At 35.8% G+C, this 12713-nt stretch overlaps 1 protein-coding gene across 1 annotated transcript in view; it reads left to right on the top strand.

The window, feature by feature from the left end:
* Positions 1-12713, top strand: part of NALCN (sodium leak channel, non-selective) — a 305890-nt gene that overhangs the window by 133023 nt on the left and 160154 nt on the right. Inside the window, exons 11-12 of the mRNA XM_057707941.1 lie at positions 5430-5597; positions 12358-12549. Coding sequence (XP_057563924.1) covers positions 5430-5597; positions 12358-12549 — 360 coding nt within the window. The remainder of the gene's footprint in view (positions 1-5429; positions 5598-12357; positions 12550-12713) is intronic.

Below are 12713 nucleotides of genomic sequence, written 5' to 3' on the forward strand. Positions count from 1 at the left end.
AAAAAACAAACAAAAAAAAAACTTTTTAAGCCTCCAAACAGGCTTAAATAACCTGCAAAATCAAGATAAATATACTGTGCTTTGGATGACTCTCCTCAATATTGGAAAGTAGAGGCATTGAACCGATATATATTGGTTGATGAGAGCTAATTATTAACACGGGAGAGCAACTGGAAAAAATAAACAGTATAAAGGAGAGAAAAGAACAGCAACTCAAGACTGTATGCAGCCACAATATTCATGTCAGTGTTACAAATGCATTTTAGATAGAAAAGATTGAGACAGTATACAACCCTTGATGTTTATTTGAGGAAACTACCCCAAAGTATGCTAAGCTAAGATAAAAGTCTTCACAGTCCACAGGACTAGACAGAGAAGCTGAAAAGGGAATAAAAGTAGTAGGTATTGGATCTAAATGAAAGATGATCATTAAAATGTCAAATAAGGGTCCTTGAAAAAAAAAAAAGAAAGAATTACAATTCAAGAAACTAGAATTGGGATTTCCCTGGCGATCCAGTGGTTAAGACTCCACACTTCCACCACAGGGGGCACAAGATCCATCCCTGGTTGGGGAACTAAGATCCTGTGTGCCTTGTGGCACGGCCAAAGGAAAAAAAATTGGTGGATGGTCTCAGAAACAGCAGAATTTGGGAATGGGGTGGTATCCATGGGAGTATGGATGAGAGAAGGATACTATGAAGTTTGTAGGTTGGCAGGGGTGCGAGGGAAACGTGAGCAAGTACATTTGTGCAGGAGAGGAGTTTACAATTATTCAATTTGGATGCAATAATAAAAAAGCATAGGTTGATGTATGATAGTTGGGAATTAAGCTGGGAGATTAGAAAAGCAGAGTCCAAATAAACAAGCGGGGAAAAGACATTAACAGCAATTTGACCAAGCCAGAAAAGACAAGAAAAGGTTAAAAGATGAATATCAGCGACACACAGTAAACTAGAAACGTAAGACCAGGCAGAACTTTGGCACACTAACTGTGAGAGGGTTGAATTTTCCTATCAGAAATCATAAAAAATATGCCCTTAAAGGAAAAATGGCTGGTTACAAGTTGGGGCAGAGAAGGGCAAAGATAAAGAAAAAAACAAAAAACAAAACATAGAAAATATGATTATGTTTAAACAAAAATCAAATAGTATGTTGATTCTAGGAACTGCATACAAAGTGGCCCCCAAAAGGGGCTGAAAGTCATCTCTTTATGAAACAACTAAAAGTGACATCTAAAATATTAAAGCATTTTAAATGCTTAGCAGAACATGAAAAAAGTATTAGGGAATATTCTCAAGGCCAAAAACGGTGTTGATGTGAAGACAGAACAGCCAGTGGGCACTGAGCCAGTGGCCGCCCTGAGGGTGTTTGCATATCCGTGTCACCCAGAAGTTGCTGTTTTAAGAGCTGTATCCTGGACAGAGGTGGGGCTGTTCAAGCTAAAGAGTCAAAACAGAGACCTCCCATGTAACAGGACGCATGAGGTCTGTACCTCAGTGAGAGAAGGAAAATGTCCGTCTCTCAGAAGGAAATAGTGAGGAAACCTTCAGTCTTGACCCTGACTCCAGAAGAAGAGAAAAGAAGCAAGCTTTAGTGAACATGTGTCAGCACAAGCCTGTGTGCATGGGATTGGAGTTCAAAATCACATTACTCTACGTCTGCGTCTTTATTCTTGTCCTGGGGACATAGGGTGGGGGGTTGGGGGGAGATGGAAGCTGGGACAAAGTGAGAGAATAGCACTGACATATACACACTACCAAATGTGAAATGGATGGCTAGTGGGAAGCTGCTGCATAGCACAGGGAGATCAACTCAATGCTAGGTGACGACCTAGAGGGGTAGGATGGGGAGGGTGGGAGGGAGGCTCAAGAGGGAGAGGATTTGGGGATATATGTGTAAATACAGCCGATTCACTTTGTTGTACAGCAGAAACTGCACAACACTGTAAAACAATTATACTGCAATAAAGATGTGAGGGAAAAAAATTCACATTACTTTCAGGTCTGAGAAATGTCAGCCAGGAAATTGATTTAAAGGGGTACCTAATATGTAAGATACCTCATGCCCCCTGGTGAACTAATTCTTTCCAGAAAAAAAAAAAACATGCTCTAAATACATAGGTCTGGAATATCTAGAGGAAATTAATGATTTCCTGGCAAAGTATAACCTACCTAATTGATGGACAAGCTAAGAAAGCTGATCGGGAGAACACTGGAAAGCTTCGATCTACCATGACAAAAAAGATTGGGCCCATGTGGTGTTTCCGCTGGAATTTTATCTACTTTCAAAGATGAGATGATTCTTATTTCATTTAGGAAATTACAGGTCATACAAAAGATGGAAAACTCCATAATAAATTTCATAAAGCTACCATAGGCTTAACCCAAACCTTATAATGACAGTATAAGTAAAATTATAGACCAATTTTATTTATGACAGTAGCTACAAAAATTATAAATAAAATATTATCCAATAAAATCAGCATAAGTATCTAGGGTTTATTCTAGGAATATACAAATCAAGGACTCCTGTGATATATTTCATTGCCTCAATGAATTAAAGGCTAAAGTCCTCTAAGTAGAATAGAAAAGAAAGTAAGTCCTTAAATAGGGTAGAAATTATTACCCAAGCTCATGGCAACCATTATATCTGAATAGTGAGAGGCTTTCATTGAAAATAAGAAGCATATCATGGGTTCCCATTATTACTACTGCATTACTTAGTATATATTACTATTTGGCTATACCATTATAGCTTATGAATTAATACAATTAACTCCAAAATAAATCTTGAAAAAAATCATATCTTCATTTGCAGATGAAATGTATATATGTTTATAAAGCCCAAGAGATTTTAAAAATTTTAGAATTAATAGAATTTAGTAAGGTGAGTAAAGAAAATCAATGTAAATAAATAAATCAGTAGCTTTTCTTTCTACTGGAAATAACTAGCTAGAAATGGTAAAAATAAAAATAAAAAAGGTAAAAAAATTCATTTGCATTAGTGACTGGAATATTAAATTCATAGAACTAAATTTCAAAATCAAACAGTAACGTATCATTATGGGAAAAAAAATATTAGAGAATATAGGCCAAATATATAGGAAAACAGTGTTTCTAGATATGAAGGCTAGATATTAATCCTTCTAAAGTTTTATTTTATATGTAAAAGGTAAAGAAGAAAGTTATAAAGATGGACATGTGATTGTATACAAATTAAATTACTTATAGAACTAATGCCCCTAGAGTTAAAAATCAAACTATTGACTTGGGGAAAAAAATATTTGCAGTTTATATAGCAGACAAAGATTAATGTCCTTAATATCAACAACTCCAAAAACTGATAAGAAAGAAACAACACCACCATAGAAAATTGGCAAGGTTATAAACAGAGAAATTGTTTTGAAATAATCATCTAAGTCATCAATACACATATGGACAGATAGGCAAAAGTTTTATTAAGTTTGATTACATCTGGTGATGGTACAGATTTAGGACAAGAAACACTTTCCTACCTTGCTGAAAGGCAGATGACAATGTAACATTTTGAAAATAATCTCTTAATATTTCTTAAAATTTAAAGTAGGCAAACATGTCCTTTGCTCCAGAAATGCCAGGTTTGAGACTCTATCTATACATAGGAAAGCCCAATAAAAACTGGTGTTGCATAAGGGTGGTCAGTGCAGTCTGTTTTTGAAGTAGCAAAATGCTTAACCATTTTTCCTGATGATTCCTTAACCAAAAAGTATTACCTTTTAACGAATCAGTAGGGAAAATGCTGACTTAAATAAACATTGAATATCCCATGCAAAATTATGCAGCTGATAAAAAGAATAAGTACAACCTATATCTGTTAACCTGAAGGCATGTCCATAACTGTTAGTGAGAAGTTGCAGAATGACACGTAGAATGGAAGCCCATTGCGTGATTATCTGTGTTTGGATGAGGCTGGCGTTGATTGAGGAGGGAATGTAAAATGTGGTTACCATGAATCGCCTCAGAAAGGTAGGCAGGGAATTTTATTAATACTTTGTGTGTTTAGGATTACTTCACAGTTAAAATGTACTACCGTTACCTTTTTTAACTAAAGTATAGTTAATTTACAACGTAATGTTAATCTCAGGTATACAACAAAGTGACAGCCATATATATGTACACACACACACACACATGCATTCTTTTTCAGATTCTTTTCCATTATAGGCTACTACAAGATATCAAATATAGTTCCCTGTGCTATAAAGTAGGTCCTTGTTGTTTATCTATTTTATATACAGTAGCGTGTATCTGTTAATTCCAAACTCCTAGTTTATCCCTTCCCCTCTTTTCCCCTTTGGTAACCATGTTTGTTTTCTGTGTCTGTTACATTTTTTTAAAGGGGCATAATTTAAATTAAGAAGCAAGGTGAGTCTAGAGAAGTCATGTTAATTTCCTCCTCACACCTGAATTAACCACCTGTAATCCCTTTAGTGTTCCAGTCCTAAAAATGCTATCATTAAAAACTCCACTTTCTCCACACTTTCCAAATGTGTGAGGAAGAAAATCCCTCCCGTGATGGCCTGGAGGAAGAGAAGCAAGCTATCCCTCATTCCTGTCTTCCAATAAGTCAACCGGCATCTTCTCAGAGGGATATGTTGTGATGACTTCCAACAGTCACTCTTGTGCTCTTTAATTAGAAATTAATCTTATATTGCCATTTTAATTCCAGTTGTAACCTTCTTTATAAAATTAAGGTTCCTACCCCATAGGTCACACAAATGAAAAATAACATTCTATGTTGTATGTATACTTTATAATATTGTTATCTGTAATAGAAAATTCATAGAATTAATGTGACAGATTAAGAGGTTGAACTAATACAGTAATGTTGACTGTTAATTTTATTAATTAGTAATGTAGACATATATTAATTTATGTGTGCGTGTACACACATGCTCATAAACTGCTTGGTGTGATATCCAAATTTCTCTGCTGTTTATGTGGCCCAAGGCATAAACGATATGTAAACTTTTAACTTTAATTACACTTAGTAATATGTAAGTGTATTTATAGTGTACCATGTGCATTATAGAAACTTTATTTCTAGGAAAATGCAGGCTTTCTGTATATATAGTACTGTAACTCTATAAATGGTGATGACTTTTAAATAATATCAAATGGTGAATAATGAAGAAATAATACCACTCACAAACATTTAGCATTTTAACATATGGTCCTCTGATTGCTTAAGATATATTTGGTCTGTGATGTTCTAGCTGGTATGTTTTAAAACTATCTTTCCAATAAAATATCGTTCTAGACTTTTATATGATATGGCTTCTCATTTTATATGATAAGATGAGATGAAAAGTCATGCACTAACAAACATGAGATATTTGGAAATAAATTATAGTTTGAGATTCCAGCTTCACTGTCTCTTTGTTTCTCCAGGTGGCTTTTACAGTTCTCTTTGATCTGGAAGCACTTCTGAAGATATGGTGTTTGGGATTTACTGGCTACATTAGCTCCTCTCTCCACAAATTTGAGCTGCTGCTCGTCATTGGAACCACTCTTCACGTATATCCAGATCTTTATCATTCTCAATTCACATACTTTCAGGTAATACGAATAATGCCTACTTACCTTTAGAATTTGGTTCTTTCCAGAGAAAATTCCGAAAACTGTAGTAAATACAAACTTGGAATAGACCCAATGACATCTTAAATACCAAAAATAGTGCATTGATTTCATTGTTTTTATTTTTTTATAAATTTATTTATTTATTTATTTATTTTTTGGCTGCGTTGGGTCTTTGTTGTGGTGCACAGGCTTCCCATTGCTGTGGCTTCTCTTGTTGTGGAGCACGGGCTCAAGGCACGCAGGCTTCAGTCATTGTGGTACTCGGGTTCAATCATTGCAGCACACAGGCTTAGTTGCTCCGCGGCATGTGGGATCTTCCCAGACCAGGGCTCAAACCCATGTCCCCTGCATTGGCAGGCAGATTCTTAACCACTGCACCACCAGGGAAGTCCTTCATTGTTTTTAAAACTCTGAAAATTCAGAGTAATAAATGGAGATGTTTTTACATGCAGCTCATAAATTAGCACAGTGTATAGACATACATATTTTATATACACATGGATATTATACATCTGTGTATACATATAAAATTTCAGGCTACATCAGATGTTAACACACACTTTAAAGAGCAGGAAATATGAACTTAATTCCAAGTGTAGATCTCCATTCTCAATAAGCCTAAATATGTTTGCTCAACACTGACTTACAGTTGAAATAATAAGAAATAAAATTTACCTTTATAGATTGAAATTAGTCATACATTATTGTTTATAAATGCCTATTATTTTCTTTGTGATGATTAAATAGCAATACCTATAATTTTTACTTTGTTTATAATAACTGGATATCTGTTTTTTCAAACATGATACATTCATCACATTACTCTGTAATTATTCAGTAGAAAAAAGTTATTATTAATTATGTTCTTTGCAATAGAAATGTGCTGAGTGTTCTTTTAAATTCTTGGTCAAAATATATGTGTATGGGATATCCTAATTTTTAAAATCTCAAGTATAGTCATTTTTCTGACTTGAAATTGATCATTTATATAACTTATGTAATTATCAGAAGTTGCATTGTTTTCTTAATAGATATTTTTAAATAGTTGCAGAATAAAATGTCAGTAGATTTTTTAAAGAAACAATTCTGAGAAACAAGACCCTAACTCCTTAGATGAGAGAAAATCCATTCCAGCTTCACTGAGCTTTTTTATTGGTGATACCAAAGCTGTCATTTTCAGAGCAATATTAACTTCAGCTGCCAGATCACAACCTGAAACTCAGCACTTCTGATACCTGGAAGAAGGGACATGAAAATGTAATTCACAAAAATGAAAAACATACCCCACAAACACACATGAAAAGCTGAGCCTCCAGTAATCAGAGCCAAGAGCATTGAACTCACAGAGGGCATCATGGTTCAGGCTTTCAGTACCGTCAACATCTTTGAAAAAAATTCCCTTGTCACTTGTTAGGTTATGTCCTCAGGCTTGGTTATCATAAGTGAGATGGCTGGGGCCAGAGATATACACGTTTAAAACTCTTGATACAAAATATGCTTTCCAGACATTTGTGTCATATGCTCTTGGGCACTGCTGTCTAGATTCACAAAATCAACATAAGCATTTATTGCCTACATTAGAGAATCATTGTACGTGATTACAGAAAATAGTCAAAACTACAACATATATTTTTTACAAATCTATTAAATTAACCAGACTAAGAAAGACATCAGTACACATTTCAGCAAGGTTACCGTATAAAATATATTCAGGGCTTTAAAATTCTTATCATTTTGTTGATAATTTTTCAGTGAAAAGTTACAAATAGGTCAAAATTTTGCATACAAAGATATTCATTCTAGAATTGTTTATGAAAGAAGAAAATGGGAACTGTTGGTGGTAAGCACATGAGGAATAGCTTAGTAAGTCATATGCAAATTTGACCATAAAAATAATTATGATGAATTTGTAGTAACTTAGAGATATGATTGTTTTATTTAAATGCAAAGCAGTATAAAATTATATAACATGTGTAGCTACATATCCATGCTGTATATAACATATGTAGCTCTATATATGCATGTACAATACCTATAAATTAAAAAATGACTGGAAAGAAATAAACCAAGTTATTACAAATGATTAAAAGTCACCACCTCTGGGTTTGTTGTTTTTTGGTTTTTTTGGCTGCATGGCTTATGGGATTTTTTAGTTCCCCGATCAGGGATCAAACTGGAACCGTCAGCAGTGAGGGCACGGAACCACTGGACCGCCAGGGATTTCCTCTAGGTTTTTTCTTCTAGTCAATTTTTCACAAAATATCTAAAATCAGTATACATGGCTCTAATCATTTGATATAGATATATAGCTATAGATATAGTTACATAATACACAGTGAAGTTTACAATTTTAATGTCTGTATAATTTATAATAAAATAGTTTATGTTAATAGCTGAATGATTTTCATTTGTATGTCTCTATACATGGCCAAGTTTATATTTTTCTAATGAGATAATTAAACACTACTCCAGTTATTTTGTGCCTAAAAACTAAATCTCTCAAGAAGCTTAGATGTCACAAGGATTTTTGCAAATGCACATTTGGAGAACCCACTGTACTGAACAGACTGGCTCTTTACGGGGCGACTTTGATCTCCCCTGTTGGTCCTCACACTTGCCTCTCATCTCACTTGACCTTCCTGCATCATGTGGACAGCAGTTCTTCCCGTAGTGAGTGTCACATTTTTCATATTAAATGAAGTGAACAGTTTATTACAAAACATCTCCCTTTATATCGATTATCTCTGAGTTGGTGTTGTCCATCTCTTTATTCAGATGAGATTTCCTGAGCGCCTACTATGTGCCAGACACTGTTCCAGACCCTGAGGGCAGGTGAACAGCGCAGAGAAGATCCCCACCTCAGGAAGCTTGCATTCCAGAGGCAGACAGTTCACACACAAGTACACAAGTACAAGTACACAAAAGGAATACAAGTACCAGAAATGTCATCCAGGAGAAACAAGCTGGGTGAAAAGGATGGAAGTTGTGGGGTGAGGGTGCTATTCTAGATAAGTTTGTTCAGGGAAGCCCTCCTTGAAGAGGGGACATCTGGGCAGAGAAGGAGCGAAGCTTGAGAAGGTCTCAGGGGGACGCATTCCAGGCAGAGAGAACCACATGGCACCTGTCCTGGGGGGAACACATGTTCGATGGAGTGATCACAGGGCAGCATTGTCCTGCGGGAAGTAATAAAGTCTTCACAGAATGCTCTGCTTCTGACATAGCAAGGTGATGACACCGGCTGGTATTTGATGTGCGTTTCCTGTGTAGCAGGCACTCTGCCAAGTGCACGGGTTTCATTTGTTTCTTATTAGATAGAGAATATACATGTAAACTACAGTCCCTAGAGACTGAATAACTCGCCCAAGACCACATAACCAGCAAATGGTGGAAACTCATTCCCAAGAAATTTAATCTCATAGTTCATATTCTCAACCACGCAATTTCTACAGCATCTCACTATCAGTCCGCAGACTGACCTTTAGTGACAGACTTAGAAATGTAACCAGGAAAATGTGCTTTGGAAACAACCACAAAATGTCCTACAGTAGTTATCTTTGTCCTACTATGGTTTACTTTATTTCATATCTGTAGGAACACAGAACCAAAGGCGTTATTGGGTAGACAGAGTGACAAGCATACTTACAAATAAATGAAAAGGCATAATTAGAGTCACCGATAAGGATTTTGCCTTTCCGTAGATGCAGGCTTACGCCTTTGAAAATGCTGATCAAATCACCAGTGTGGGAATTGTGTTAAGTTCTGTCTCTTCCAGCTAATGAAATATTAATTTATCAAAATTGCACAGATGTGCATAGGCTGTTTTTATTAGAATTTGAGACAGGATTCAAAATTACTTAGGCAATCTTTTAAATATGATTTTAATACAAATGGAGAAAACACACGGTACTGAAATTTGAGCAATAAACCAGTTAAATTGTTCCTGTAAACTTTCCTGCACTCAGCTGTTTAACAGTTAGATACTGAATCATTTATGTCTGAGAATAAATAAATCTGATGAAGTTGTAAAATCCTTCCATATTATTATTCTGGACGTTAATATGTGTGTTACTGTTTTAATCATTCTTATGATAAAACTGTTGCTTGCTATTTGGGAAGATGACCAAGTGAAATATGTTCTGATTTGGAAATGCATGTTAAGAATTATAGCAGGAAAAACTGGTAGCTTAACCATGCCTGTGGCATAATGTTTAGTTTAAACAATGATTTCTCACATAAATTTTCTTCTTTTTGTGTGTTAAGTATTTTAAATTAGCATGATGGAAATCTGCATTTTCTCAACTTCTTTAAACATTTGTCCATTAGTTTATTCAATGTGCAGCTGCAACCCATACTATTGACATTTGTGTTCTGCACACAATAAGAATACGGTTCACTATCAGTAATTCCTGTTAATTCAGAGTCTGGGAGTAGCGGATAAATGTGGCTTCAGACACAGCCAAAGTCAGAGGCTAACATGGTATCACTGGGGCCCAGTGCATTTATTTCCCCACTTACCTTTTTTCTATGTTGGTTTCATTCTTTTATTATTATTATTATCAAAATATTTTATTTATTTATTTTTGGCTGTGTTGGGTCTTAGTTGTGGCATGCAGGCTCTTTGTTGCAGTGCCCAGGCTTCCATGGCTTCTCTCTAGTTGTGGTACATGGGCCCCAGAGTGCGTGGGCTCTGTAGTTTGCAGCACACAGGCTCAGTAGTCGCGGCGTGCCGGCCCAGTTGCTCCACGGCATGTGTAATCTTAGTTCCCCGACCAGGGATGGAACCCACGTCCCCTGCATTGGAAGGCAGATTCTTTACCACTGGACTACCAGGGAAGTCCCTGTGTTGGCATCATTTTGAAGCTCTCTTTCTCCATGTGGCAGCTAAGATGGATCCCAGAAGCTTAGTGCTTGTGTGGCTTTTACAGTAATTTCAGTTGGGGATAAAAAGTAGGACACCTCTTATAGGTCCTACAAAAGTTCTGATGACTGAGGTCATTGTGAATACACTGGCCAGGCCTGGATTGTGGGGGTCGAGAATTCCTTTCTGGACCTCATAGACTAAGAGCAGAGTACGAATGATTTGCCAAAGGAAAATCAGGAGGATAAGGAAGTTAGGGATGCTGGGAAAATCCAAACACATGTTATTTTATTTGTGTAAAACTTTGAATCTAGGCTTTTGAAGGATTTCCTGTTCCTTACTATATTCTTTCTTCTCCTAAGACGCCTTCACAGACACCTTAAGCGCTTATTGATATTGAACCACGTTGGACTACCGTTCTGTTTACCATCTTTCGTTTATGCCAAGACCACAGTTTTCCTATTTTAATATCTCTAAACTGGGATCTGTCTTAGAATCAATGGTGTGTTATACTTTAATTGGCAGCACTTTTCAGTTTCTCAGCGGTACATAAAAAAATCAATGGCATCTTAGACTTGTTGAAAAATGCTACTTTTCCATTCTTAATACTTGAACTTTTAGTTATAGTCTACTTTATATTTTTAATCTTATGGATATGCCCTTAAGAGCTGTGCTGTATTATACTCCCCTTGTAATAGTAATAGCCATTGAATCTTATTTGTCCAACACAATGTTTGGCATATAATAGTATTTGTGAATGAGAAAATTAATTAGTTCTGGGTGGGAGTTTTTGCATATATATATATATATATATATATATATATATATGCAAAACCTCTAAATGTGTGTGTGTTTAGATAACCAGCTGAGCACGTATAACAAAGTTCTAAAAATACAAGTCTTACATAAGATAGAAGTGGTTTCTCTCCAGTTGGTGGGAGTCCTGAGCAAGTAAGTGACTCTGTCCCCCAGGGTCATCCAGGAAGCCAGCTTGCTGGGTTGGATTGAATCTGTCATCTTCTGTTTCTGGGTTCTATTTCTGGTCCAAAGGAGTGATTAAAGTTGTTTCAATTTCCCAATCAGAAGAAGGTATAAAAAGAGCATTCAGGGCAAATTTATTTAAAGTGCAGAAATTACTTCCTTTCACATTCCATAGGTCTGAACCTAGTCCACCAGCCACAACTAGATACAGGTGGGACTTGAAAATGCAGTCTATAGGCCTAGGTAGCTACTTGCTAAGCTAAAATTCAGCAAGTTCTGTTAATTAAAGGAAGGATAGAATGGATCTTAGAGTAGCAATATAAGCCATGAGTAAAAACTCCTTGCTAGAAGGATTTTTTTTTTGGCCCCACCTTGCTGTGTGTGGGTTTTTAGTTCACCGACAGGTATGGAACCCGTGTCCCCTGCGTTGGAAGCACAGAGTTTTAACCAGTAGAACTCCAGGGACGTTCCAATAGAAGGATTTTTAAAATTTCTTTAGGAATGTACAATAATCCCTAGGTAGGTTTGTTTTATGAGACAATGAATACAGCTAATACTGAACTAATGTTTTCTTTGATATTTGAATATTAGAAAAAAATATAAATTTTATTTCAACAATATGTGTTAATTAATGCCACTGTGAGTGATCACATCGTATGTTAAAACACTGAGTTGTCACCATTTTCCTTCCTTCACCCCTTTGGGATTTATTGAGTTCTCACTGTTTGCCAGGCACTGAGCTAGACTGATATCTTAGTTATTAAATTGTTTCATTGCTAAATACTCAGATGGAAACGTGATTTTATAGAGTGCTATGAAAAATGAGACCTTAGTGTGAACTTCTTTAAGATTCAATATCAATGATCGAGTGTGTGTGTGTGTTTTTCTCTCCCACAATAGGTCCTTCGAGTGGTTCGGCTTATTAAAATTTCACCTGCATTAGAAGACTTCGTGTACAAGATATTTGGTCCCGGAAAAAAGCTCGGGAGTTTGGTTGTATTTACTGCCAGCCTCTTGATCGTTATGTCAGCAATTAGTTTGCAGATGTTCTGCTTTGTTGAAGAGCTGGATAGATTTACGACGTTTCCAAGGGTAAGAACAAAAAATGCAGTTGCTTTAATTCTTATTTTAGTAATAATGATTAATATCAGAGTGATTTCACTTTAGCAGTGGTTTTAAAATATTTTAAATATTTTTTGATAATGGCATAATTCTTTTTTGTTTTTTTTAATTTTTTTATTTTTATTTTTATTTCT

Source organism: Hippopotamus amphibius, chromosome 14 (genome assembly GCF_030028045.1).
Source record: "Hippopotamus amphibius kiboko isolate mHipAmp2 chromosome 14, mHipAmp2.hap2, whole genome shotgun sequence".
NCBI classification, from domain to species: Eukaryota; Metazoa; Chordata; class Mammalia; order Artiodactyla; family Hippopotamidae; genus Hippopotamus; species Hippopotamus amphibius.